This window comes from Vigna angularis, chromosome 2 (assembly GCF_016808095.1).
Source record: "Vigna angularis cultivar LongXiaoDou No.4 chromosome 2, ASM1680809v1, whole genome shotgun sequence".
NCBI classification, from domain to species: domain Eukaryota; kingdom Viridiplantae; phylum Streptophyta; class Magnoliopsida; order Fabales; family Fabaceae; genus Vigna; species Vigna angularis.
In genome coordinates, this window is record NC_068971.1 from 30,646,588 (window position 1) to 30,672,244 (window position 25,657).

Genomic DNA, 25,657 nt, shown 5'->3' on the forward strand with positions numbered 1-25,657 from the left:
TATAAATATTATCATTTAGGTGACTGTTTATTTAAGTTTAATTATTTTTCTAAATTTAATTATTTTTTTAATTAAAAAATTGTCTACAAAGTAAATAAAAACTAGTCATATTAAAATTACAAAAATTATTTGTAATTAATTTTCTAATAATAATAATAAAAATTTTATTACTTTTAATTATCATAAAAAAAATAAATACATATTTTACTATAAATGTTAAAATGTTAATCAGATGTGGACTTAAAAATGATTTACTCACATTGTTTAAGTAAGTCTGACAAATAAGAAGTGTATTCCCTTCCCACTTCCGGGCCACCAAGTAACACCGTTAGGGTAGAAAGTCGAAGTCCTTGTTGTATGCACCACAGTTCAGGCCTCAGACCCAAAACCCTCATAAAAACCCAAAGCTCCTTCCTTTTAGTTCCTCTGTTGGTTTCTCACTCTTCCGTGTGGTAGTAGTGTGGCAAACCATGAGCAGTTGGAAAAACCTTCTTCTACGAATCGGTGACAAGAGTCCCGAATACGGAGTCTCCTCTGACTATAAAGATCACATTGTAGTTTTCTCTTCTTTGTTTTTCTCTTCGCCGCGAAACTCGTTGATGTCTAATCTTTCTTTTTGCTTTTGATTTCTCAGGATACGTGCTTTGGCGCCCTTCGTCGCGAACTTGACCACTCCCATACCGATGTTTTGGAGGTAAACTCTGATTCTTCTCGTTCGCATTTTGGTCGTGTTTTGGATAGTTAGGTCAGTTGATTTATCGGTTGAATAATTGAATTGTTTCGATTCGCTTCTTGGGAGTTTTGAGGCTTGTACTCGTAACTTCGATAGTGGACTAATTCGTAGTATGCTATACTATGTTGTACGAAGTAGTTGTGAATCAATTTTCTTTCTTAATTGTAGGGCCATCAATGTGGAACACACATGTTTGAGGAGGATGTTGATATTGCTTGTTTTAATGCTAGTTAAACTTTATTTTGACCTTTTTAGCTTGGTGCTTGCCAGTGGTTTTCTTCAGAAAAGAGCGCAATATGCTTCAGAAATCTGAAACATTTAAAGTAGATTGGAATCTATAACCTTGTAATTATATTAAAAGTGTGTTATCTGGACCTGTTAGTTGCTTCGTTGCATTTTCTTTACATGTTTTAAAATATTATATCTTTTATGTTGCTGTCTTATTTCAATATTCTAGCATATGTGACTTTGTGAGTTGTGCAGTATTTGTACATGTCTCTTTCTGTACCGTAATGCCTTGCATGATATCACATCAGATTTACTTTATTGGATTTGTTTGTGCAGTTCCTTCTCACGTGTGCTGAACATTTGCCTCACAAGATTCCTCTGTATGGAACCCTGGTAGAGATTTCTTTTTTCTCTTGAACTGTAGTGACATCTGTTATTTTATTCCCTGCATGTTGCAATATCTTACTGTGGATGTGTATGCACGAATGTCATGTATATATGAAGTCTACTTCTCATCAACATTATTATTGTTATTATTGTTACTTTTGGGAGTGTGTATGTATGTGTTCCATTTTTAGAGGTAGCTTTATTTAGTGAACGCTAATGATATCAATATTGGGATGTTGGTGGACTTAATTTGTTATTGTCGTGGTTGTGCAACTGTAAGTTATACTGAATATTATGACCTATTTGCACAGAACTTCTAGTTATTAATCATGACATGATAATGTATCTGATCTTTAATTTTTAAAATGTGTTCTTGTTTCCATTTTATAAAAAGACTTAACATTCTTAATTTTCACACCATTTTTCCCATGTTTTATTATATTTTCGACTGCAACCTTTATATAAACTTTGTTAGCTTGTGTTTATTACTAGTAATTTTTGTGTATTTTAAAGGTCCTTTCAATCAACTACATTGACAGACAATTTTAGTATAACCTATATATTTCAATATAGTTAAAACAGTTTGTTAAAGATGCAGTGGCTTCAATTTATTTTTTTTGGCTTTGGAATTAACATTTTTGTTAAATGCATTTGGAAAATATGTGTTTTAGTGAGCAATTTTATGATTTTAACATCATGATGACAATAATGTTCATAGAAGATTTATACTTGATGTGCTTTTCAAGAATGAAATGTATGTAACCAGCAAAATTTGGGTGAAAACTATAGATACTTAAATAATAAAAGAAGCATTGTAATTAACCTAGTCTAACACCTCCACTCTTTTATGCTGTTACATTATTCAGTTATTAATTTATTTGCTGTATTTTACATTGAATGTGAATTAGGTGTATCACTATGCTGTTGTTGTCTTGCTTGTGTAGTTCCAATTGAACTTTCTGAGCATCCTGTTTCTCCATGAATGATTTCATTGCAGATTGGCTTGATTAACTTGGAAAATGAGGACTTTGGGAAGCAACTAGTGGAGAAAACTAAAACCATGTTTCAGGTAAGCTATTAAGCCATTGAAACTTCTAGGTTGGTTTATGGGTGTTGTATTTTCATTGTCTTTATTCCTTTAATTAGCTGAATGTTCAGTTAAGGGTATTAGTACTATTTCCATTTAACTAAGATGTCTATAACTAATTGAGTATTGATTAGGAATTCTAAAATCTAATGGTGTCAATTAGAATGTGAAAGTTTATGTAATTAGTTTTCACAGCAATGTTGACTGCTTGCTATATATAATTATTAGGTATTTGGATCTGAAACTAGGAACTTTTTCCTATAGAAATTCAAATTGAGTTTCATGTATGTGGATGCTTGATTAGAAAAAAACAAGAGAAACTATTATTTTAGATGGAAGCATCATTGTCTCCGTTAAATCTTGCATTATGAAAGCTGGCTATTTTGGAATGACATGGAAAGTTTAATGCTTCTTTCCATAGAATTATCTAGGTTTAGGAATGGATGGCCTTGTTCCTAACCAATGAACTTGTGATTTTTGGAATGTATACTTTGGCCATGTTTGATATAAAATAGTTTAATCCCTCCAAAAAGACCATCAAAATAGTTTGATATTGAGGTTCAAAATATTGGAATGTTAGTAAGAAAAAAAGTTATTGGTATTAGACCAAGGTCACAGGTTCAATTTCCAACAAGACAATTGTTGAAGAAGAGATTGTTGTGGATTGCGTCAAATGTCACATGGTGGAGACTAGATATGCCAAGGCTTCGATTCCTAGTGGAATAATTGTTGATGGGGGCATTGTTATAAGCTTCATCAATTGTCCTATAGTAAAGGTCAAGTGGACAAGTCACAATTGAATCACGGTGCTTGAGTACTTATGCTTTTAAATATCAAGAGTTGCATCTTGATTATAAACTATAACTTTTAACCTAGTGATATGTCCTCGATCCAACAACAATAAAGTAGGTTCCCAACTTCATCAAGCTTTAACTTTCAAAATAGAACTGGAAAAGTACTTACTGATAATAAAAAAAGTACAAATATGAGGATTGAACTGGAAAAAGAATAAATAAAAAAGGAGTTAATTTTTGGTTGAAAATACTAGTTTCTTTATATTTGTTGGTGTCGATTATTAAAATTTTCTATCTTCTTTCTATAAATGTGTTGATTAAATACTATTTATTTATTTTTTCTTGATTTTTTTTATTTAGTGTCTTTCAACTGGCTTTGGCTTCTAGACCACTTGTCGTAAAACTGGTGATTTTTCGCCTGCTTCCCTGATAAATGAAAACAGTTTTGTGAATAATATTTTCATGTTGAATTTTTCTTATGATAATTGCTTACATTAAAGTGCATATAACATAAGAAACCATCGGTTTAACCTTCATCATAGTGGGATGAATGACGTGGCGATTTTCTGTCTGTTGCAATCATTTAAACCAGATTGAAATATTAAGTTGTTGGTTAAACATCTTTCTGCTTGATTTTTATAAACAAAAAATTGACAATTATTTTTATTGGGTAAGGCTTGTTTGATTTAATGCAAGGTATGGTTCTTACTAACGGTTTTTCAGTACACATTCATTTTCAATTTGTTTTGTTCACCCGAAATAATGCCATTATATACTTCTCTATTCTGCTGCAATGTTTTTGAATCTAAGAACTTATTAAATTGATCTTTTAGTGCTTGTCCTGACTCCTTTTAATTTATTCCCTATAATTTTGCTTTTGTGCATTTCTCATTTATTATATTTTTAATTCAGGATGCCTTGGATACTGGAAACTGCAATGGGGTTCGAGTTCTAATGCGGCTTTTGACTGTTATGGTATGTATTGGCACTGTTTTTATGCATAAAAATTGTGTAGCATTATTGACATTCAACTTTCAGACTGAAATATTGTTATTATTGGAATTTTGAGGTAGATAAGAAATCCTTCTAGTTTTCACTTATTCTACATTTATGAGTAATTTGTGTTTGAGTATGTCTTGTTTTTTTTTTAGTCTAAAATATTGTATAGTTAGCTTGTAATTGTTGAATATAGTAAAACTATGTATGAGATTAAATTCCCTTATGTTGAATATATATATAGGGTACTCTATTTATAATATAAGAAATATGAACTAAGTCCAAAATACAAATAAGGAATAATAACAAACTAAATAAAGATAAAAGATAAAGATAAGATATCTCTCTAGGATATCTAACAATATAATATATCTAACACTCCTTCTCAAGCTAGTGCATACAAGTTGTATGTACCAACCTTGTTACTAATATAATCAATAAAGACTTAGTGAAAATATCTGTTTCTGCACTCGAGTAATACCAAATTATTAATGATTTACAAAGACGACATAAAAGACGAAATACCAACCTATGCTCCCTCTGAACAACAAATTTGAGAGGTTGTTCTATAAAAATTTCTTATTGCAAATCTTCATTGAGGAATGCATTGCTAACATCTAATGGATAAAGAGGCCATTGTTGAAGAGCCACCATGGCTATAAATAAACTAACAAAAGTCATCTTTGCCATTGGGGAAAAAACATATATGGACGGGTCCAATGCACTAGTGATAGAAGACAGGTCAAAAGAGACAACAAAAGAAGTCATGGAAGAATAGAAGAGAGAAAAACCCTAAAAATCCAAGATTCTACAATCAAGGCACTTGAAAGAAGAAAAAGAGCTATCTCGATGCTTTGAATAGCTGCTTGAGAGGAGATGGGACATGCGACCACACACAATGGACCTGAAAGAGGAAAAAAGAGCGACTTTTACTCTTTGAATTGTTGTTTGAGAGGAGACGGGACACGCCTCCACACACGACGAAAAGGGAGCAGATCTATAACTTCAAAAGACACTGAGAACAAATGTACAATATATAGGGCATGCTTGTTACAAATTGTAATTTTTAAAATGACATTTCCATAAAAGAAGCTAATTAAGATCCTGTTCCCTACTGCATTTTACATGTACAGCTTATAGAGCATGTTTCTTACTGACTGTAATGTGCAAAAGAAGGCTGTTTCCATAAAAAAAGCTGATTAGAAACCTTTCTGCTCTTTTGTATTAAACTATTGTACATTCCCTTAGCTAATGCAGACACCCTTGTTTATTTTTTCCGACCCTTTTGAGTTCTAAATATGATCACATTTTATCTTTCTATTCATGTTGTTTGTTCATGCGATGTATTTGTGTAACTGAATGAATTTTTTTTTTGCATGTTGCTTTCTTGTAAATTCTTTAGATGTGCAGTAAGGTTCTTCAACCCAGCTCCTTGGTGGCTGTCTTTGAAACATTTTTATCCTTAGCTGCCACAACAGTAGATGAGGAAAAAGGCAATCCCTTATGGCAGCCTTGTGCAGACTTTTACATCACTTGCATTTTATCATGCCTTCCATGGGGCGGAGCAGAACTTACTGAGGTAATTATTTGATGCTTTTAATTGCAAGTGTGGTTAATTTTTCAACTTTATTTAAGCAGTCTACGTCAGTTCTTGTAATTTAAAATGTTCCTTTGCTTGTATTCCAATCGTTTCTCTATCTGATTATTAAATGTATAAATTATTTTTTAATTCTTATATATTAACTTATTTTCATCTTTCTTTGATATATCACTTGTTGTTTATATTTAATTTCTTAAAGTAATATGAGCTATTATAGAATAAACTGTTTAATTGCTTATTCAAGAACATCTGTATTTTTTGTTTTTCATATCTAAACAAAAGACTGATTTCAGTTATTTATCCATTCTTCAGCTGGAGTTATCTGTGTTTAAATATAGATGTTGTCTGTGAGCAGAGAGGCGCTGTATCTCTTCCATTTGTGGGTGTGTATTAGTTAGTAGCATTGGTAAATAGTGAAATAGCAGTTAAGTTGTGTGCTATTCATATTATGGCAACAATGAGTAAATAATTTAATGCACATATCATGAACTTTCATTATGTTGAGAAGTTATAAACATTGCAGAAAATGATACAACTGCTATGCTATCTGTTCTTGGTTGGTACTTCCTTTTTTGTTAAAATATATTCATGTATGTTCAGGTTACACTTTTGAAAATGTTTTTCCCCCATAGAATCTCAATTATAAAGGGAATGATTGGAAAGGGGCCTTTTACTTATGTTTGATTTTTAGGATGTATTTGTATGCTGATTGGCATCTTCATTTATTAGAATTTTCCTTCTTTCTTTTATGTATTTCTACTGTACTTTAAATAGGAACCAACCCCTGACCTGTACGGGTCTCGTACATTAAATGCATAATTCATTCTCTTTCTACAAATATGGATTTCTTTGAATTCTTTTCCTTTTAACTGCATGTCATGTCTGCTAACAGCAAGTTCCTGAAGATATTGATAGAGTGATGGTCGGTGTAGAAGCTTACTTGAGCATCAGAAAGCATACATCTGATACTGGCTTATCCTTTTTTGAGAATGATGATGAAAATGGGGAAGGTATTAGTGACAAGGTTAGCTCCCTTTTGGCTAATACTTATGGTGGTGCATTTGATGAAGGATGAACAGTGCTTTAGGATTTTCCCATACTATTATATAATTGCCCATGGTTACAAACTTATAATTGTCTGACACATGTTGGACACTTGTGTTAAAATCATCATTTCAAATTTTTTTGCATGTTGAAAGGAAGCTCTCCTAGTGGGATAAAGACTCGATTTTTGTTGATCATGTCTTATTTCTGTGCTTAATAAATTCCAAAATTTATGAAGGGTTATTTCTTTAGTTAGTTGGTAATAGAGTTAATGTATTGGCAACTTAATCATTTTTCTTGTAACTTAAACATTTTTTATCTTGGTATGTTTCTGTATTTCTACTCCCTTTCAATACTCGTTTAGAGGGTGTTTGAAAGTGATTATATTTGTAACATTTCATTTTAACATTGCAGGATTTTTTAGAAGATTTATGGGATAGAATACAGGCTCTATCAACGAGGGGATGGAAAGTTGAAAGTGGTAGTATTCTCTTCTGTGTGGAATGGTTTATGCTACTATACCTTTCTCTCAAAAATTGAAATCTTTTGCACTGTTGTTCACCCCTTTTTCTTTCTGTAGCTTTAGGGAATTTTGTCTTAACATTACTTGTTCCATTTTTGTGGTTATTCTCTACATATTGATGTTAAGTTTACAAATAATTTCTTAAAGTAAAACTTAATCTTGTGTTTGGAAAATAATATTTTAGAGGGTAATTCATTTTTATAAAGCATTAAAAATGCTTAATGACTAAATATGTTGTTTAGATAAATAATTTAAAAAGAAAATTAAATTTTCAAAAATTGTTTCAGTATTTTGATTTCTTAAAATCTGTAGAATTTAAAATTTCAACTAAAAGCTAGGAATTTGAAAATTTTCACATGCTTATCATAAAATTTCAATTATACACACACACACACACATACATATGATATAGTAGAAATGATATACTAGAAATTAAATTACAGTATTAAAACTAAAGGCTTGAATTTAGATCGATTTATCCAAATAATTCAAGTTTCAAGTTTTTTTGAAATTTTAAAACTACATAGATTTGTTTTGAAGAAGTTGGATTTGACTGTACATTCTACTCAGTGCACCCCTTTTTACTTTCCTTACACTTTTTCTTTTTTGTTTTTAATGTCATTAGGCCATTTTATTTTATGCACCACACTGTCTACTATCTTGCAGCCCCTTATTTGTTTGTTTTTGTCTTTGTCTTTGCTGTTTGCACCTCTGTGCTTTACTAACTTGGACCACCAATTTTCTATTAAGTTGGTTTGTTCTTGTTTAATTTCCATATTGTTGAAATAATTATTAAATCTATGTAATAATTACGTCTAAGATAGGAGGTTGAGTGTTAGATAACCTCTATACCTAGTTCTCTGTCCAAGTAGTGTAGGATAGTGCTTCTAATGTTTCATCTCCTTATTGTATCGACCTTCAAATATATAAATAGAGAACCATGAGAGGGATTTTTCAATCCCTTTAGAAATATATTTCTTTGTTTTATTCTCGAGTTGGTATTAGAGGAGGTCAATCCTGCATTGGTTTTTGTCTCATCTTATTCGTTGACACTAGTCTTTGCTGTCCACAAATGTTTGGCACCGTTTGCCACAGTCTGCGATTGTCTGATGTCGTTTCGCTGCTGTCCACCTGTATCTGAAGCTATCTAATGCAGTTTGAAACTATCCAACACTGTCAACCACTATTCTTTGCGGTTTCATCACCGTTCGCCGCCTTCTGTCATCATAGTTTCGTCCAGCTACCATAGGATCTAGATCGCCTCTCCACGCGATAACCAACCCCGCTGGTGCTGAAGGCCAGTTCTCTTCCATGCACATCATATTTGTAACCTTCGAATAGGTGCATGTTGTCCATGCACCTCAATCTGCTCATCCGAACAACATCGCGTCACCTCCATAATTGTCACCAGACCCCCTTTTCTCTGTTTTGACCCTCAATACTTAATTTTAGTTTTAGTGAAGTCCAGAAGCCACCCTTTTCTCTGTTCTGCCCTCCGAATTCCTGTCTGAATTCTTGGAACTTTTTTTAAATTTCTGAACATCTCTTTGAGTTCTTGATGACCCTCTTTTAGTTCCTCCATTCCCCTTTCTACTGTGCTGATTCTTCCTTCCATTTGTTTCCTTTTTGTGGATCTGGCAGGTTGGACCAAATGATAGGATTCTTGGTGACGAGAAGTCCAAATTATCCACTGGTTTGGACCACACAGAAAGATCACACACACAACACGTAAACTGCAAAGGTTTCTTTATTGCTGCAATATTGCTGCAAAGCACTCACACAAAAACAACCAAGGAAGCAATCCTTCCTCCCCAGGATGTAATGATCCTGTCTACTTTTTTATAGACAAAACGTGACCCCCAAAGACACTTATTTTCCCTTATACTAGGTACAAAAACAACTAACAACAAACAAATCAAACTAACACTCTCCCACTTGACCAACAACCTTTCTCTATCCTCTAACCGTTTATGTCCTGTTTTTTTGTCCCTTTTTTCCTAACATAGACCCTATCACTTTACTTCTGTTTTAGTACTTTTAGTTGTCGTGGTATTGAATTATTTTCTAGCTTTGCTTTCAAATTCTAGTCTTACACTTAAGATGATATGAGGAGAGTAATGACAATTGAATTCTTCATGAACATTAACTATATAGAAGCTTATGTTGTCTTTTCAAATCTTTTAATGAATAATTAATTCGTTTGATTTATCTTTTTCATTTCTTATTGTTCTATTTTTCTTGTCATTAACATCAATTTGTTTATCTTTATTTAAATTTTCTTGTGTTTTATTCCCTTTTTGATTATTTTCGGTTTCAATTGGTAGTTCCAAGACCTCATCTTTCATTTGAAGCTCAATTGGTTGCTGGGAAGTCTCATGAATTTGGGCCAATAAGCTGCCCCAGCCTACCAGAACCACCTTCAGTCCCTTCTGGCGTGTCTACTGGTAAACAGAAGCATGAAGCTGAATTAAAATATCCACAAAGGATACACCGGTTAAATATATTTCCTCCCAGTAAACATGAGGTAATTTGCGTGTCAAAATTTCCATTCTATTAATCAATTTTTATGGAAAGTTCTTTTTGGTATTTTTACCATGTAAATGGAATTACAGTTATTTGTTTCCAGCTCTGCGCTTTATTAATTTAGGCTTTTATTTTCAAAAATGAATTTTGTTTTGACAGTTTTCTTGCTAACCAATGTATTAATTGCAGACATTCTATGTCTGCATCTTTCCTCTGTATGCAGAACTTCTGAAATTCCTAAAGAAATGAGTCAAAACTACTCAATTTTCCATTTTCCTTTAGAATATTTCTCAGCTTTTAATATTGAAAATCCCTGATGAAGTTTCACTTTTTAAGTAGTTAAGCTATTTTTTATGTATATGAACTTGGGCCCATCCTTATGTGATACTTTATATGTATATATGTTCCTCAGATGTGCTAACAGAAAAACAAGAGGATTATATCACAAATGTGTGCCATTTCTCTCTAGATGGTGTCAAAGTCTAATTCTCCTATTTATGTCATCTCGGTGTACCCACTATTCATCTGTGTCAAATTCTTTCACAAAATTGTGTCTCGTTCTGATTTCTGGCTGCTCCTGTCTTCTCTATAATTCATTATGATATTTGGTGTCCAAGTCAAGTTTCATCCTTTGGGTTTTGTTACTTTGTCACATTTATTGATGAATATTCTTGTCGTACTTGGGTTTACTTATTGAAAGATTGATCTAAACTTTTGAATATCTTCATGTCATTCCTTGATGAAATCTAAAGACCAATTTGGCAAGGTGATCAAAATCTTAAGGAGTGATAATGCCATATTGTACTTTTCTTCTTGTTTTTCCACTTGTTTAAACTCACATGGCATTTTACAGCAGTCCACATGTCTTCATACACCTCAACAAAATGTATAACAGAGAAAGAATAAACACTTGGTTGAAATTGCTTGTTTCTTGTTGCTTGGTGCCGATGCTCTTGTCCATTAGTGGGGTGATGCCTTTCTTTTTGCATGTTATCTTATTAATAGAATGTCCTCTTATTCTTTGGACAATAAAGTTCCATACTCCATTTTGTTTCCAAATGAACCTTTGTTTCACATTCCTCCTCTAGTCTTTGGATGTGTGTTTTCTACATGATGTGTCTCCAAGTGTGGATAAACTTTCAGTCCAAGCTATCAGGTCATGTGCTATGCTAATAGAAAAACAAGAGGATTATATCACACAGTGTTGTTGAAAATCTATTATGGTGGTGCCATGGCAGAAATTTGTGGCAGTTTTGCAGCTTGCTGCCACAACATGGCAGTGGCCATGTGGGTTTCTCATGGCAGCTCTTCGTGGTGACTTTTTGCATCACAGTTTGCTGGCGCAGAGTGGAGATTGCAAAAAGAGGGGGATAAGTGCAGTGCAGTGCAGGAGAAGAAAACACCATTTGAAGGGTAGTGGTGCAGCATAATAGAAGAAAACCCTTGTGTGTAGGGGCAGCGGCAAGAGGATGAAACTGTAGTTGTAGGGCACATTTGCTTTCTCTTGGGTTAAAAGTCCAAATGATAATTTGTTAAAATTGGGCCATACCTAGCCCAACAAAAATATTATAACGTAACCTATTATTCTCACACACTACCCATGCCTTTCTTTATTCTTGTTCAGTCCCATGCTGCTTGCACTTACGTCACTTCTCACTGTCGTCTGCCACCGATTGCTGCTCACTATTTTTTCTTATATTATCTATATGCATATATTGTATTTCTTTTAACCACAATGCATCCATCATAACTTGATATAGTTTCCGTTATAGCTTTAAAATGGAATTTTGGGTTTCCGATATCTTTCGTTGTCCGATATCAATTACACTGATGTCACATAAGAGTATACCATTCTTCTCTACACAATGTTTTGACGGTTTTGCCTAAAAGCTACAATTACCTTTGGGAAGCATCTTTGGGGATTCTTTTAAAAACTGTTGTGGCTGTCAATAATAGGGAATTCTTATAAAATTTTATTCTATATTTATGTTAAATAATTGTTTATTATTTAATTAACAACTTTTATAAAATTGCCCATTTGATGCATCTAGCTTAAGTGTTAAGATTCATAGGCAGTAGCCTTTTCCTTGTATTGTACTTGTACTCATCTTTTCCTGCACACATGCATCAGTTTAGGCATGCTCAATAAGTTTTTGGTGGTCCTCTAAATTCAGGTGTTTCTATTATCCATTGGTATTTCTTAATTTAAGCTATACTTTTATAAGAGTTTTAAGGTAGTAATTATTAATCAGTGATAGGGTTGTCAGTGGGTTTAACTGGATATTCTCCAAACAATATTTCTAATGTTCTTCCTAATAGATTTCAGTCAGCATCTATGGTACAACTGCATTTGTAAAACCATTGAAATCCTTAGGCAGGAATTTTTTTAATTATCTGTCTTTATATTTTGAACGGAGAGAAGTCTTTCATACATTCATTGCAAATTAATCTACCACTACTGAATTGTTAGTTTGAATGAAGTGGTTGGTTTTGTTATTTGATGGCTAAGATGTATCCTTTTTTCAATTCTGTCACTGTTAATGTCCTTTTCTAGAAGATGGCGATTTCATGGTTGAACAGCCAAAAAATCTGTTTTTTTTTCTTGTATGTTGAGTTTCCTTGCACAATATCTTGTCTGCTAGTGCTTCTGTATTTCTCTTTAGTAAATCTTCTCTTAAATTAAATCTTTTCTTAACAGCTTTCAAAATCGTTTTGTTTTGAGGATCAAAGTGCTTTCTGCCTGATGATCTGCTTTTTATAGCATGTTATGATGTTCATTTTCGTGTGTTATAGCTGTAGTTTTAGGTTCAGTAATTTCAATTTAATGCTTGCCAATCATATATGCGGGTTGAATGAAATAATCTTTTGGATGCAGGATATACAACCTATAGACAGATTTGTTATGGAAGAGTATCTCCTAGATGTGCTTCTGTTCTTCAATGGCTGGTTTGTAGACACCATTCATTTTCTCTAGTACTGAAAGTGTTGTGATGAACCTGTGATGGAGTTTGAATACCAAAAAGATATAGTAGAACACATCATGACTTGCCGTTTTGTGTTATTAATTTAACTTTTTTTGTTATATTGAGTGTCAATGAAGAATTCTAAGTTCTATTCTACATTATTTTGTTTAGAATTTTCCTGTAGTGCTATATATTGCATCTCTGCCTTATCCTATAAAAATGTTTTGATGTGAATATAACTATTATCATTTCTGGTTTATTGCAAAGCTAGTCGAAAGGAGTGTGCATCTTTCATGGTTGGTTTGCCTGTTTCCTTCAGATATGAGTACCTCATGGCCGAGACAATATTCTCTCAGGTATTACTTGTGAAGTTGCAATAAATATCTCACCTCTTTTATAACAATATAGTATAAAGCTTAAGCATTTAGCATTATTGGGACCTGAGCAAGATGTTTTTAGAAAGCTTGTTCTAGTCCCTCTCAGGTTCAAATATTTATACGTAAACCGTTGATTAATCTGCAGAAAAAAAAGTAGAAAACAAGTAAAGGCACCTCTAGGACCCTAGGTATAGATAAGTACAACTTTTTAATAAAGCCTATTCTAATAAAGCTGAAGAACAATATTATTTTCCACTGACATGTTAAGTAACTTCTATTGTTGATTGAATGTTAAGCAAATTGAGTGATGTGGGAAAAAGAAAAAGAAGCTCATCTCTTAACATTTGATGTCATATTCAGCCTGTGAATGTTGTATGTTCCAATTTCTATATGTTTTGTTCTCTCATGAAACATTGGATTGGAGGCAATGTGAAGGGCTGCTTGGTTGTTGCAGTACAACTTCATCTGCTCATTTTCATAAAATTTCAACTCTTGAAGGACCATAGATCGATATTTTGTATCTGCACTAGATCAAGCAACAACACCTTGTTTCTTACTTTTTCAAGATACAAGGTTCCCTCCAAGTAATACACAATATCCTATGGTACATCTTTTGTCAATTGGACAACCGGGCCAATCTGCATCACAATATCCTTCTACTCAAGTACTTCCCTTGTTCAAATATAACAATCCCTGCCTAGGTTTCCTTTTACATATTTGAGAATGCGAATCACAACATTCCAATGATCAACATGTGGATTTTGCATAAATTAGCTCACAACTCCCACTAGATAAGAAATATCAAGTCTTGTTATGGTAAGATAGATGAGTTTTCCAACCAGCCTTTTGTATCTGTCTGGGTCAGAGAAAAGTTCACCTTGGTCTATCATTAACTTTTGATTTGAGTCCATAGGGCTATCAATGGGCTTACAATTTGTCAGGCTTGTTTCCTCCAAAATATCAAAATCATATTTTCTTTGTGAAATGAGGACACACTCTTTTAATTGTGCCACTTCAATACTAAAAATATTTTAAAAGACTCAGATCTTTGGTCTGAAAATGGATGAACAAATGATTTTTTAATTGAGCAATTCTAGTGACACCATTTCCTGTAATAACAATATCATCAACATAAACTATAAGATAAACACATTTGTCTAGAGAAGAATGACCATAAAACACTGAATGATCTGCCTCACAATGTTTCAATCCAAAATTCTACACAACTCGACTAAATTTACCAAACCAAGGTTGAGGTGATTGCTTCAAGCCATAAAGTGAACAATGTAATTTACAAACTAACTCAGACTCCTCGTGAGCAACAAACCCAAGAGGTTGCTTCATGTATATATTTTCTTCGAGATAACTGTGAAGAAAGATATTCTTAATGTCCAACTGATGGGCCTATTGATGAATGACAGTCATAGCAAGAAAATGACAAACATTATTGTTTGAGAAAAAGTATCACAATAGTTGAAGCCATAAACTTAAGTATATCCCTTAGCTATTAGACGAGCTTTGAGACGATCTATTGCACCAATAGGACCAACCTTAATACAATAGACCCATCTACAGCCCACATGCTTCTTACCAGGAGGAAGAGGGACAAGTTCCCAAGTGCCATTGTGTTCAAGTGCTTGCATTTCGTCAATCATGGCTTGTTGCCATCTAGAATGACAAAGTGCCTCATGAACATTATTAGGAACCTTAATGGTAGAAAAGGTAGAAACAAAGGAGAAATATGGAGGAGAAAAACGATGTTAACTTAAAAAATACTTAGATTAAGTAAACCAGTGTATTTTTTTTTTCTTATTCCACTCTTACAATTTACTATTGTATTTATAGAGTACATAGGTGCAGCATACAAAAAGGTTAGGCACCTCCTAAAACCCTAACCTAAGAGATGTGTTCCCATACATAATAATAATATAGAAACATTACATTTCAACAATTCTAATAATATATGTGATGGCAAATGATAGATATATCTTGGGGTGTCAACATAGCCGAGATGTCAAGGAGCATAGTGGTGTCTTGCATGAGTTTCATAAAAAAAAAAGATCTTGAGCCGTACAAGATATCTTACAACCTCTTGTGAAACCCTATTTCTAGAAAACCTCATGACAACCCCATTCAAGAGCAATACATGTGAAAGAAAGAAAACTTTTATAGAAGAATATTAACTATAAGATCAACTTTTCAACACATTCATTATCAAATCCAAGTGCATCAGATCAATTCAATCAAGATTTGTTGCATCTTCAATCCCAAACAGTGACAAATTTATCATTTATGTAGGCTTTTTTGTCATATATTTAATCTAACATTCTACGAAGTGCAGTATTGATAACCATTGATTTAAACTCAATGGTTTTGAATGTTTATTAATTTCATGCAAGTGGATAGCAACTCGGGATTTTTAAGAACTGGAAAATGTTACAGTGAATCCATCTACTATTTTTATTTGCAAGTGTTTGTTTAATGAAATGGTCTTATTCTTTTTCATTATTTTTGTAAATAACATGCTACGTAAATTAAATACACTGAAATGTTTAATTTCTAATTTGATGTAACTGACATTTGTGAATCTGTACTTTTAATTAGTGGCTTCTTATGAATAAGAATATTGGCTGATTTGGGTAACGTGATGTCTATTTCTGTTGCAGTTGCTGATGCTACCTCAACCACCTTTCAGACCAGTATATTACACACTTGTAATTATTGACCTTTGCAAGGTATTGTGTTTCGGTGGGGAAATATTGTTGCTTCAAACCAATACAGATTTGAAATTTAAGCTCATGTTTAATGCTTTTGTAATCATGTGGCTGCCAATAGGCTCTTCCTGGAGCTTTTCCTGCTGTTGTTGCTGGAGCAGTTCGTACTCTCTTTGAGAGGATAGCTGATTTGGATATGGAATGCCGAACACGTCTAATCCTTTGGTTCTCCCACCATTTGTATGTTCACAATTTTAGTAATTTCTTTTTGACATGCATTACTTAAGATAATTCGTACGTGCTTGTGCTGCTTGTTTTGTTGTCCTGGCCAACTTTACCTTTTTTTCATTTATTTCACTTTGTTTGTAGATAGAAAAATTAAAAACCATGCGTAAGCTTGTGTGGCATCTAGACACTAGAGTTGAAAGATATATCATTCATGAATTAGACACGAGATTTCTCTGGTGTGGTTATATTCAATGGTGAGAAGATCATTGAAATGAACCTGTTGTTTTTGGGTCACATTTCTTAACACTTTAAAGCAAACTTTATATTTCCCAAATTATAAACGATTTAATGGATGTATTTACTATCCTTTTGATCATGCTAAGTTATCAATTATACAGGACAACTGTGAAATACTCACTTTATCAACTACAAATTATCAGTTAACTGTTAGATATTTTGTGCACACCCAAGCCATACAAACCTTTCTTAAATGTTAGCCATTGATACTACCATTCAACTACATGGGCCAAATAAATGGATAAAATTTAATTGCCAATTACCATTAATTGATTGCTAATGGGTGACCAAACATAATTAATAACATAATATATTATTTTTCTCATGCAATTGTATTTTCTTTTTTAGTTTGATAATATCTGGTGTTGCCTCTGTGCCTGGTCTGGTCTGGTCTTTTACTCCCTAGTGAATATTTTCGAATAGAAGGTAACTGTAAAAAAGTGAAGTACTGGTTGACGTATATCTAGTTTAGGAATAATCAGCTACTCAATTGGTTGAAGTGAATATGTTGTTACTTCTTAACCACTCTTTAAAAGTCATAAACTGGTTCATTGTTTAATCCCCCTGTCCTGCCAAAGTTCAAAGTTCAACTAACAGAAAAGGTGGAAACTCAAGCTGCATTTCTGACATCTGTAGCCTCTGATCTTGGCTACAATATTGCCCTGAATGTCCAATTTATGGAATGCTGGAATTGGCATGTTAAAGGATTGATCTAATAGAAGGTTATATAATGACTTCAAATAAAGACTGCAGTGTCATTTATGACTCTGCAATGTGGGAGTTATTTTGGTCAAAAGGAAACGGAGTCTTGTCTCTCTAAGCATAGTAGTGAATGATTCCAACTAATAAGGATTAAAGAATTTGAGAAAGTGACTTGGTGATACTGATGAGGCAGTTGATGTTTATGATGAAGTTGGTGTTAGCCTTAAATTGTGGTTTTAACTGGTTCCCCGATTGTGGTCTAATTTGTTACTGGAAACAGTGGTTGTGATGTTTGGATTAATCCTATACATTGCTGATGCACAAAACTTTATGATAATTATGCGTAAAGTTGTTGGATGAGTGTATTAAATAATTAGATGCTCATTTATAGCTCTCACAATTTGGTGCGTTGTGATGATAAACTGAAAATTTGTTTCAATCATCACTTTCAGATGAATGTTAGTAGTTGAAAACACATTCTGTGTCTGTGTCCTAAGTTGTGTATTAATTGTTTTCATATTCAATTTGGTTTATGGTCTATATTATGCAGATCAAACTTCCAGTTTATCTGGCCATGGGAAGAGTGGGCTTATGTCCTAGAGCTCCCAAAGTGGGCTCCACAACGTGTCTTTGTCCAAGAGGTTTTGGAGAGGGAAGTTCGCTTGTCATACTGGGACAAAGTTAAGCAGGTAATTTATCAAAGCTAGAACCACAGTAAATTTTACATTTGTTGCACATTGCCTTATGATGAGACAATTAGACTGCATTGCCACTCATGATCTTTTCATGGTTATGGATCATATAGGGAAATCATAAAAGGGTTAGATATTCTGTTTATCTGTTTTTGTTATGTAGAGGAATGGATGCTTTGTTAAATAGAATGATTTTTTATTTTTCAGTTTCCTTGAGGTAACTCACTCCAGGATCATGTCAGGAGAATTGTGGTGGAATCTTCTTAGATAACTTGAACAGAGAAAAGAGAGGGAAAATTGAATAATAACATAATATTTTTATTTACTGTTTTCACACATTGTATGTTATGTACAATAGGTATTTATGGACACAAATGTCTAAGAAGCTGTTATAAACTGACAGCTGTACAGAGAAAAAAATATACAATGAAAGAAACCTACCGCCGAACAGGTTTGACTAATTATACAAGTTGACCGTTGGCTATAGTATATACACTAGCAGCCCTCCTCAAACTCAAGGAGAAGACTTTTTTAGATGCAAAAGTCTTCACATTGAGGTTGCTGCGAAGAAGCACCAACCAAGTGTTGGACAATGAATATGATAAATTAAGAGTTGCTTTGCCAAAATCTTTTCTCGTACAAAGAAGACATCAATCTCCATATGTTTAGATCGATTGTGACAAAACAGGATTGTGAGCAATAGCCACTGCACTTTGCTTATCACAAAGAAGAACTGGAGTAAGGAAAGAAACTTGCAACTCTGTTAACAGTTTGGAAATCCATGACAATTCTGCGGCTGTTTCAGCTAGACTTCTGTACTCAGATTCAGTATTGAAATGTGCAACAACTTGTTTTCTAGACCACCAATTAGGACAATGAAAAATGACTGCCCCTGAAATAGATCTTCGATCATCTATATTTGATACCCAGTCAGCATCACAACAGGTTTATAAGCATAAAGAGCAGTTAAGTGATGCAGGTTGAAAATGCAAGCCATGAAATATTGTATCCTTAAGATACCTCAGTATACATAACTAGTCTTTGGTCTAGTAAGAGTGGCATACTGAAGAGTACTTAAGTGATGGAGGTTGAAAATGCAAGCCATGAAATATTGTATCCTTAAGGTACCTCAGTTTACATAACTAGTCTTTGGTCTAGTAAGAGTGGCATACTAAAGAGTACCCACAACTTAACCTTACAAAATCAGCTTATAAGGTGAGGTTTGTACCCATTTATATACAGTAAATTGACCTTATTTCTAGTTGATATGTGACTTTCAACACATCCTCTCACATTGAGGTATATACATATCGTACATGAGACTAGACATTAATAGGTTGTTTAATAGTGGCACCATAGTAGGTGAAACAATAGATCCAACAAATATCAAATTTTGCTAAGATAGACTTTAACCTATGACTATGATAGCATGTTAAGAAGTGGACTTTAAGCCTAATTCAATTCCACAAAATCAGCTTGTAAGATAAAGTTTGTACCTACTTATATAATAAAAAATGACCTTATCTCCTGTCAATATGAGATTTCCAATAGATAGAAAATAGGATTAGAGAACAATTCAGCTCCATAAGTTTGGATAACATGCAGCTTGTTACCATTGGGGAAGAAATAGTATGAGCATGTGTGATGAGTGACTTACGAAGCAAATCTTGGATGTACTTGGTTTGAGTCATTAGAATAGATTTGTCAAGTAAGTATTTAACTTCAGGACTGAGAAAATAATCAAGATATCCCAATTGTTTCAAAGAGAAAGTAACATTATGTTTGGATGTAATGTCTTGAATCAGTTCAGCAGAACACCAAATATTATAATATCGTCCTCATAAACAAGAAAATAAATAATTTGCAAATGTTTTCTGTAAACAGAGATGAATTACAAATGTTATTGACGAATCCAATTTGTTGAAGAGTAGTTTACAACCTGTGAAACAATTGACAAGTTGCTTGTTTTAGCCCATAGGAGGCTTTATTCAACTTGCGAACAAGAATATTGTCACTTACGTTAAAACCAGGCGGTTGAGTCATAAATTGTTCATTCAAGAAAGCCATTTAAAAAGGCATTGTTAACATCTGGGTAAAACAATTTCCTATTCCAACCATAGGATATAATAAGAGTGACAATAATTTGAATTGTTATAGGTTTAACCACTAGAGAAAAAGTCTCATGAAAATCAAACCTGTTTATTTTGATGAAATCCTTTTGCCACTAGTTGTGCTTTATATTTATTAATTGAGCTATCATCATTTTCTTTGACTTGTAAGACCCATTTACACCCAACATATTGTCTATCAAAGGTAATGGAACTAAATCTCAAGTATTTTGCTTCATGAGAGCGTCATATTCTTGCTGCATTGCAGCTAATCAATTAGCATCTTTAATAGCTTGCTTAACATTTGTAGGTTTTGAATTAGAAAGAAGTGTGACGGATGAACTCTGTGAGTAAGAATTTCAGATTTGGATCTTGTCTTCATCGAAAGAGTATTAACAGGAGTTACAGCATCATGTATTGACACAATATTAATCATCAGTAGGTGCAGTAATAGACACAGACTCAGAACAAGATGACTCTTTTGAGGAATTGATAGACATACTAGTAGAGGAAGTGGTAGTGGACAATTGATGTGGTGTAAGAGTAGCATTTAAAGTAAAATACCGATTGAGATCTTTAGCAATGTTAGGACTATGAGGAAAAAGCCTAGAATAAGGAAATTCTTGTTCATTAAATTGAACATCCTTAGAAATGTAAATTTTGTCAGTAAGAGGATAGACACTTATAGCCTTTATGCGTTTAAGAATAGTCCAATAAAATACATTCCTCTTATCTAAAATCAATCTTACGAGAGTGATAAGGTTTAAAAGAGGAAAACATGCACATCCAAATATTTTTAGAAAAGCAAAATCAGGATCTTTATTAAAAATAACATAGTAAGGAACAACAGAATTCAGAGAACCTGTTGAAAGCTTGTTAATGAGATAAACTGCTGTAGTGAAGGCATAATCCCGAAATTTTGGTGGAAGAGAATATTTATGCAGCAGAGTTCAATAAAGAAATATTACTCTTCTTTCTCTTTTCAATTTTGGGTTCCTAACGGAGATGTTGATAACTGTCTTCTCTCAACCAGCTTTATCTACAACCATGCTTTGGTCTGCCAGGGCAGTGGAGCTTACAACTGAGGGGAAATAGATAGGTCAAAGAGCTTGCAGCAGAGGAGAGAAGCTTCTGTTCTCTCACTGCAAGTTTCCCTACCCTAATCTCTCATCTCTGTTTTTTGGCTTTGTATTTATATTTTATCCGAAAGAAACAACTCTAATTCACTAAAACAGATTAATTTTTTTAATCAACCTTTATTTAGTGAAAAACTTGTGTTATGTGGCTATTTATCACTCCTGCATTTTATTGAATGTCATGCTTAAGAATTCAGTTCTAACTTAATTTATTATGTGATTGAAAGGTTATTTTCATTATCTGTTATGATTTGCATTTTTTTTGTAGGATCTTATGGATCGTGTTGTGAAACTATGGTTTATGATATTTTACTGCCATCCTACTAATTTTGTCTAAATTTTTGATATTGACTACATTGGATGCTTTTCTATTAGCAGCAGAATTAATTGAAAGGTATTTTTTTATATAATTGGCATATTGATGTTTTTATGGTATATTTTCATGATATTTTGTAGAGTATTGAAAATGCACCTCGTTTGGAAGAATTGCTTCCTCCTAAAAGCGGGCCAAATTTTAGTTTTGGTTCAGAAGATGGTAAAGAAAGCAATGAGCATGCACTGTCTGGAAAGCTCAACGGCATGGTTAAAGGGAAGTCACCTGTCCGTGAAATAATCTCTTGGATTGATGAAAGTGTGCTTCCAAATAATGGTCTAGAAGTTACCCTCAGAGTGATTGTACAAACTCTTCTCAATATTGGATCCAAGAGTTTCACGCATTTGATAACTGTCTTGGAGAGATATGCACAAGTCTTTGCGAAAGTATGTCCGGATGAGGATCGACAAGTCATGCTGATAGCTGAAGTGAGTTCTTTCTGGAAGAGTAACACCCAAATGACAGCAATAGCTATTGACAGGATGATGGGTTATCGACTTGTATCAAATCTGGCTATTGTGAGATGGGTCTTCTCAGCAGAAAATATTGAGCAATTTCATACATCGGATCGTCCATGGGAGGTACATAATTGAGGTTTTTACGGATAGATTGTTGTTAACTCTTTCCTCCTGGGCTATTGGTCTACAGGGGTCAGAAACCATCTGCCTTTTGCTTTTTATTGTATTTCATGTGATCTGCTTTTTAATTTTTAAATTTAAGTGCTCAAAATTTACATCCTTTTTTTTTTTTGGTTTGATTGCCATGGATTATGAATTTTAGCATGTATGGGATTTTCAGTTGATCATCATGATAATTACTTTTGCTTTCATATAGTAATTTGACCCTGATTTCTATTGAACAGATTCTGAGAAATGCAGTAAGCAAGACACATAATCGTATTTCTGATTTACGGAAAGAAATATTAACTATTAAAAAGAACATTTCATCTGCCGAAGAAGCTGCCAAGGAGGCAAAAGCTGAGCTAGATGCTGCAGAGTCAAAACTTACACTTGTGGATGGTGAACCAGTTCTTGGTGACAATCCTGTTAGATTGAATAGATTGAAATCACATGCTGAAAAGGCAACGGAGGACGTGCTGACTGTTAAAGAATCCTTAGAATCTAAGGAAGCTCTTCTTGTCCGAGCAATTGAGGAAAATGAGGTAATTGATGGAAAATTTGTTAAAGTTAATTGTTTGCATAAAGTTTTTTGTATCAAACATGTTTACAATGTCTGGGAATGGTTACATTTTTGTTACAGCCAGAGATAACTTTTCCATGTATTTGAAAAAAATAGATGTGCCGATAGTATGTTTCTAAGAAAATTTTCATTGCATTGTTGGTTATTGGCACATACAGGCATTATTTCTCTTGTTGTACAAAAGCTTCTCAAATGTGTTGACAGAGCGGCTTCCTGAAGGAACTAGAACACTGCATGAGTTGAAGTCTGTGCAAGTAGATGTGATGGCAGTGGACGCTGAAGAGCCACCAACAATGGAATTAGATGACGAAAACCAGAGATCTCAAAACAGGTTCTCGTGCCTGTCCTTCTGAGCTAGATTTATAATTAAGAAAAGTTAATGTTTCTCTTGCTTTGTACGCATGTGCATATTACTATTGCTTTTTAATGTCTTCTACAGTCAGTCAAATGGAGAGAAGAAAGGTGGTGCTTATGTTGTAGGTGAAAAGGAGCAGTGGTGTATCACCACTTTGGGCTATGTGAAGGCTTTTTCTAGGCAGTATGCTGCTGAGGTATTGTTCCATTCCCTTTTTGCATTTATCTTGGCTTTTAAGGGAATGCCTTGTAAACAACACTTACAATATACAAAATTTTGCTCCTGTTCCTCCAGGGTTAGATTGCTCTAGATTTGTTTAGCTCTAAAAACTAGTATTAAATTGTTGCTTGCAGATATGGCCCCATGTTGAAAAGTTGGATGCAGAGGTATTGACAGAAGAAACACCTTATCTTTTTAGGTCAGCTGTTTATACTGGTCTTCGAAGACCGATTCACGAGGCATGATCAATTTGTTACTTCACCTCTGAGCTATGTTATTTAGAATATAACTTAATTCCATTCTTTAGTCTGCTAGTTAAGCATTTTTAGTCTGCTAAAAGCCTAAAACTGTATGCAATTGTAATTTAAAAATGACAAGGTTGGTATGACGAGTCTCTACATCTTAGATTCTAACAGGGACTTTATCACCGCTGCTGTACATTAGATTTCGATTATAGCTTTTAATTGGACCTCAAATACCCAAAAAAAATGGAGTTTGAACTATACTTGTGTTGTACTTAGTAGTAAAATGAAAATTGAGTTGTGATTATTTGCATTCAAATGTGCTTTTTTATTGGCCTATGATGCCTCGTTTGATCGAGAAGTAAAATCTTATATACCCTCAGGAAAAAAAGAAGCTTAAAGAGAATAAGTAGATTCAAAATACTACACTTGATGTTAGCCAAAAGTAATTTGATTAATTATATACATTATTTGACTGCTTCATAAGTTGAGTTTGATATAAATGTATAATTTGACAAAACATCAATTTTCAGATTGGTGATTAGAAACACCGCATTGAGTAGTGATATAATGAAAATAGTGTATGTAGTTTAAGGATGAGTTCATTTTCTAAAGTTGAGTTTGGTTTAAACCTTAGAGTCCGCACCTTCACTTGTACAAATGCAAGATGGCTCAGTTTTAAAAAGATTTTAGATTCACTGAAAACCATAGGTTTTTCTCTAAATACAGAAGCTTTACTTACAGGAACCAGATTTTGGAACCTGTTGGAATTTTAAAGGACGGATCAAACATTCTAACCACATGTCTAAAAGAAGAAATTTGTATCTACCATGTATTCATGTGAATTGAAATATTATGTGGTATGAACTCTGGGTCAGCACCAAAAGCAGATGATGTACTGGGTAACAGAAATATTGGTAGCCCGTTGAAAATTTGGTGCTATACATCTTTGTTGCATGTATTTGACGTACTTGAGAAGGTCTTCGGAATTAACAAGTTTTACAATTATTTTATGAAAAAATGTTTTTTGACATCCACTTTTTCTATGACTATCATTTGACTCTGCTTTTTATTTATAAAGTATTATATTTAATAAATATAAATAAATTTTGAATAAAATAATAATATTTAAGTGTTATAATAAAACACAGTATCAAAGTACTGGGATCCTTATTTTATTCCCAAATTTAAGATGGTTACAAAAATTATATCTTCTCGTGAAACTGCGTTGGACTATTCAAAATATAAAGAATGGGACCACAGCGGAAAACCTCCGATTTACACCCATACTCTTACATGTCTTTAACTTTTAATTTGACATCTCCGTACCATGCCCCATGGACTCTGCTGCGCGGTGGTTTTTAATTTCCAAACGCCACTCCATCTCTTCCGGTCTCATAAAAAATATAAGAATTAATTCTTCGGATAGACTTCATTTTGGTGAAAGTGTGTAAGTTGGTTCTTCTTTTTAAGAGTTTTAATTATGTCTTAATTTTTTTAAAAATGTCTTAATTAGGCTTTTTTTGAAAAAAATTATTAACAGACATAATTTTGTCTGAATTTTTTTATAAAATAAAGCAATATTATCTATTTTTAAATTTAAATAATTTTTTATTTATATAAATGTTATATTAATATTTTTATTAAAAATATTTTTTAACATATTATATTATATTGTTAGTGTCACATGTCACACTTTGAACTTAACACGTGATAATAAAGAAATTGACTTAATAATGGTCTCAATTTTTGTCAACTTTGTTTGAAATGATTCTTATTTTTTTAAAATGTTCAATGTAGTTCCTTAAGCCTTAATTAACGCCTAAATAGGCTTTAATAGGCCTTGAAGAAGTTTTGGACTTGGAAGAAAGAAGCCTTGACTGGTTACATCAAGAGAAGGTTCCTATGCATTTATTTGGACGAAAGTTAGGAGTTAGTTGGAAGGGAATGATCCCACTCATCCCCTTTCCAAAGAAGCTTCAAGGCTCTTTTTTAATTGCATGTACTTTAGCTCTCTGCTTTAACTATAAAAGAAAACTCAACTAGGTAGTGTATTAGGGGATACCAGGATTGTCTAGGTATACCAGGAGTGGTGAAGAATATTGTGAAACCAAAAGTAGGTGAAACTCAGTGAAG

The 25,657-nt window shown here is 33.3% G+C and overlaps 1 protein-coding gene across 1 annotated transcript; it reads left to right on the forward strand.

Moving 5' to 3' along the window:
* The first annotated feature begins 283 nt into the window (after nucleotides 1–283).
* Nucleotides 284–23,834, forward strand: LOC108329148 (nuclear cap-binding protein subunit 1). Its single transcript, XM_017563209.2, has 19 exons — nucleotides 284–554; nucleotides 635–694; nucleotides 1,298–1,354; nucleotides 2,346–2,417; nucleotides 4,142–4,204; nucleotides 5,628–5,804; nucleotides 6,718–6,849; nucleotides 7,284–7,350; nucleotides 9,717–9,916; nucleotides 12,791–12,861; nucleotides 13,150–13,234; nucleotides 15,922–15,990; nucleotides 16,091–16,209; nucleotides 17,747–17,885; nucleotides 21,589–22,086; nucleotides 22,368–22,667; nucleotides 22,864–23,036; nucleotides 23,145–23,256; nucleotides 23,414–23,834. The coding sequence occupies exons 1-19, from the start codon at nucleotides 471–473 to the stop codon at nucleotides 23,522–23,524; spliced, it is 2,589 nt and encodes an 862-aa protein (XP_017418698.1). The 5' UTR covers nucleotides 284–470; the 3' UTR covers nucleotides 23,525–23,834.
* The last annotated feature ends 1,823 nt before the right edge of the window (nucleotides 23,835–25,657 follow it).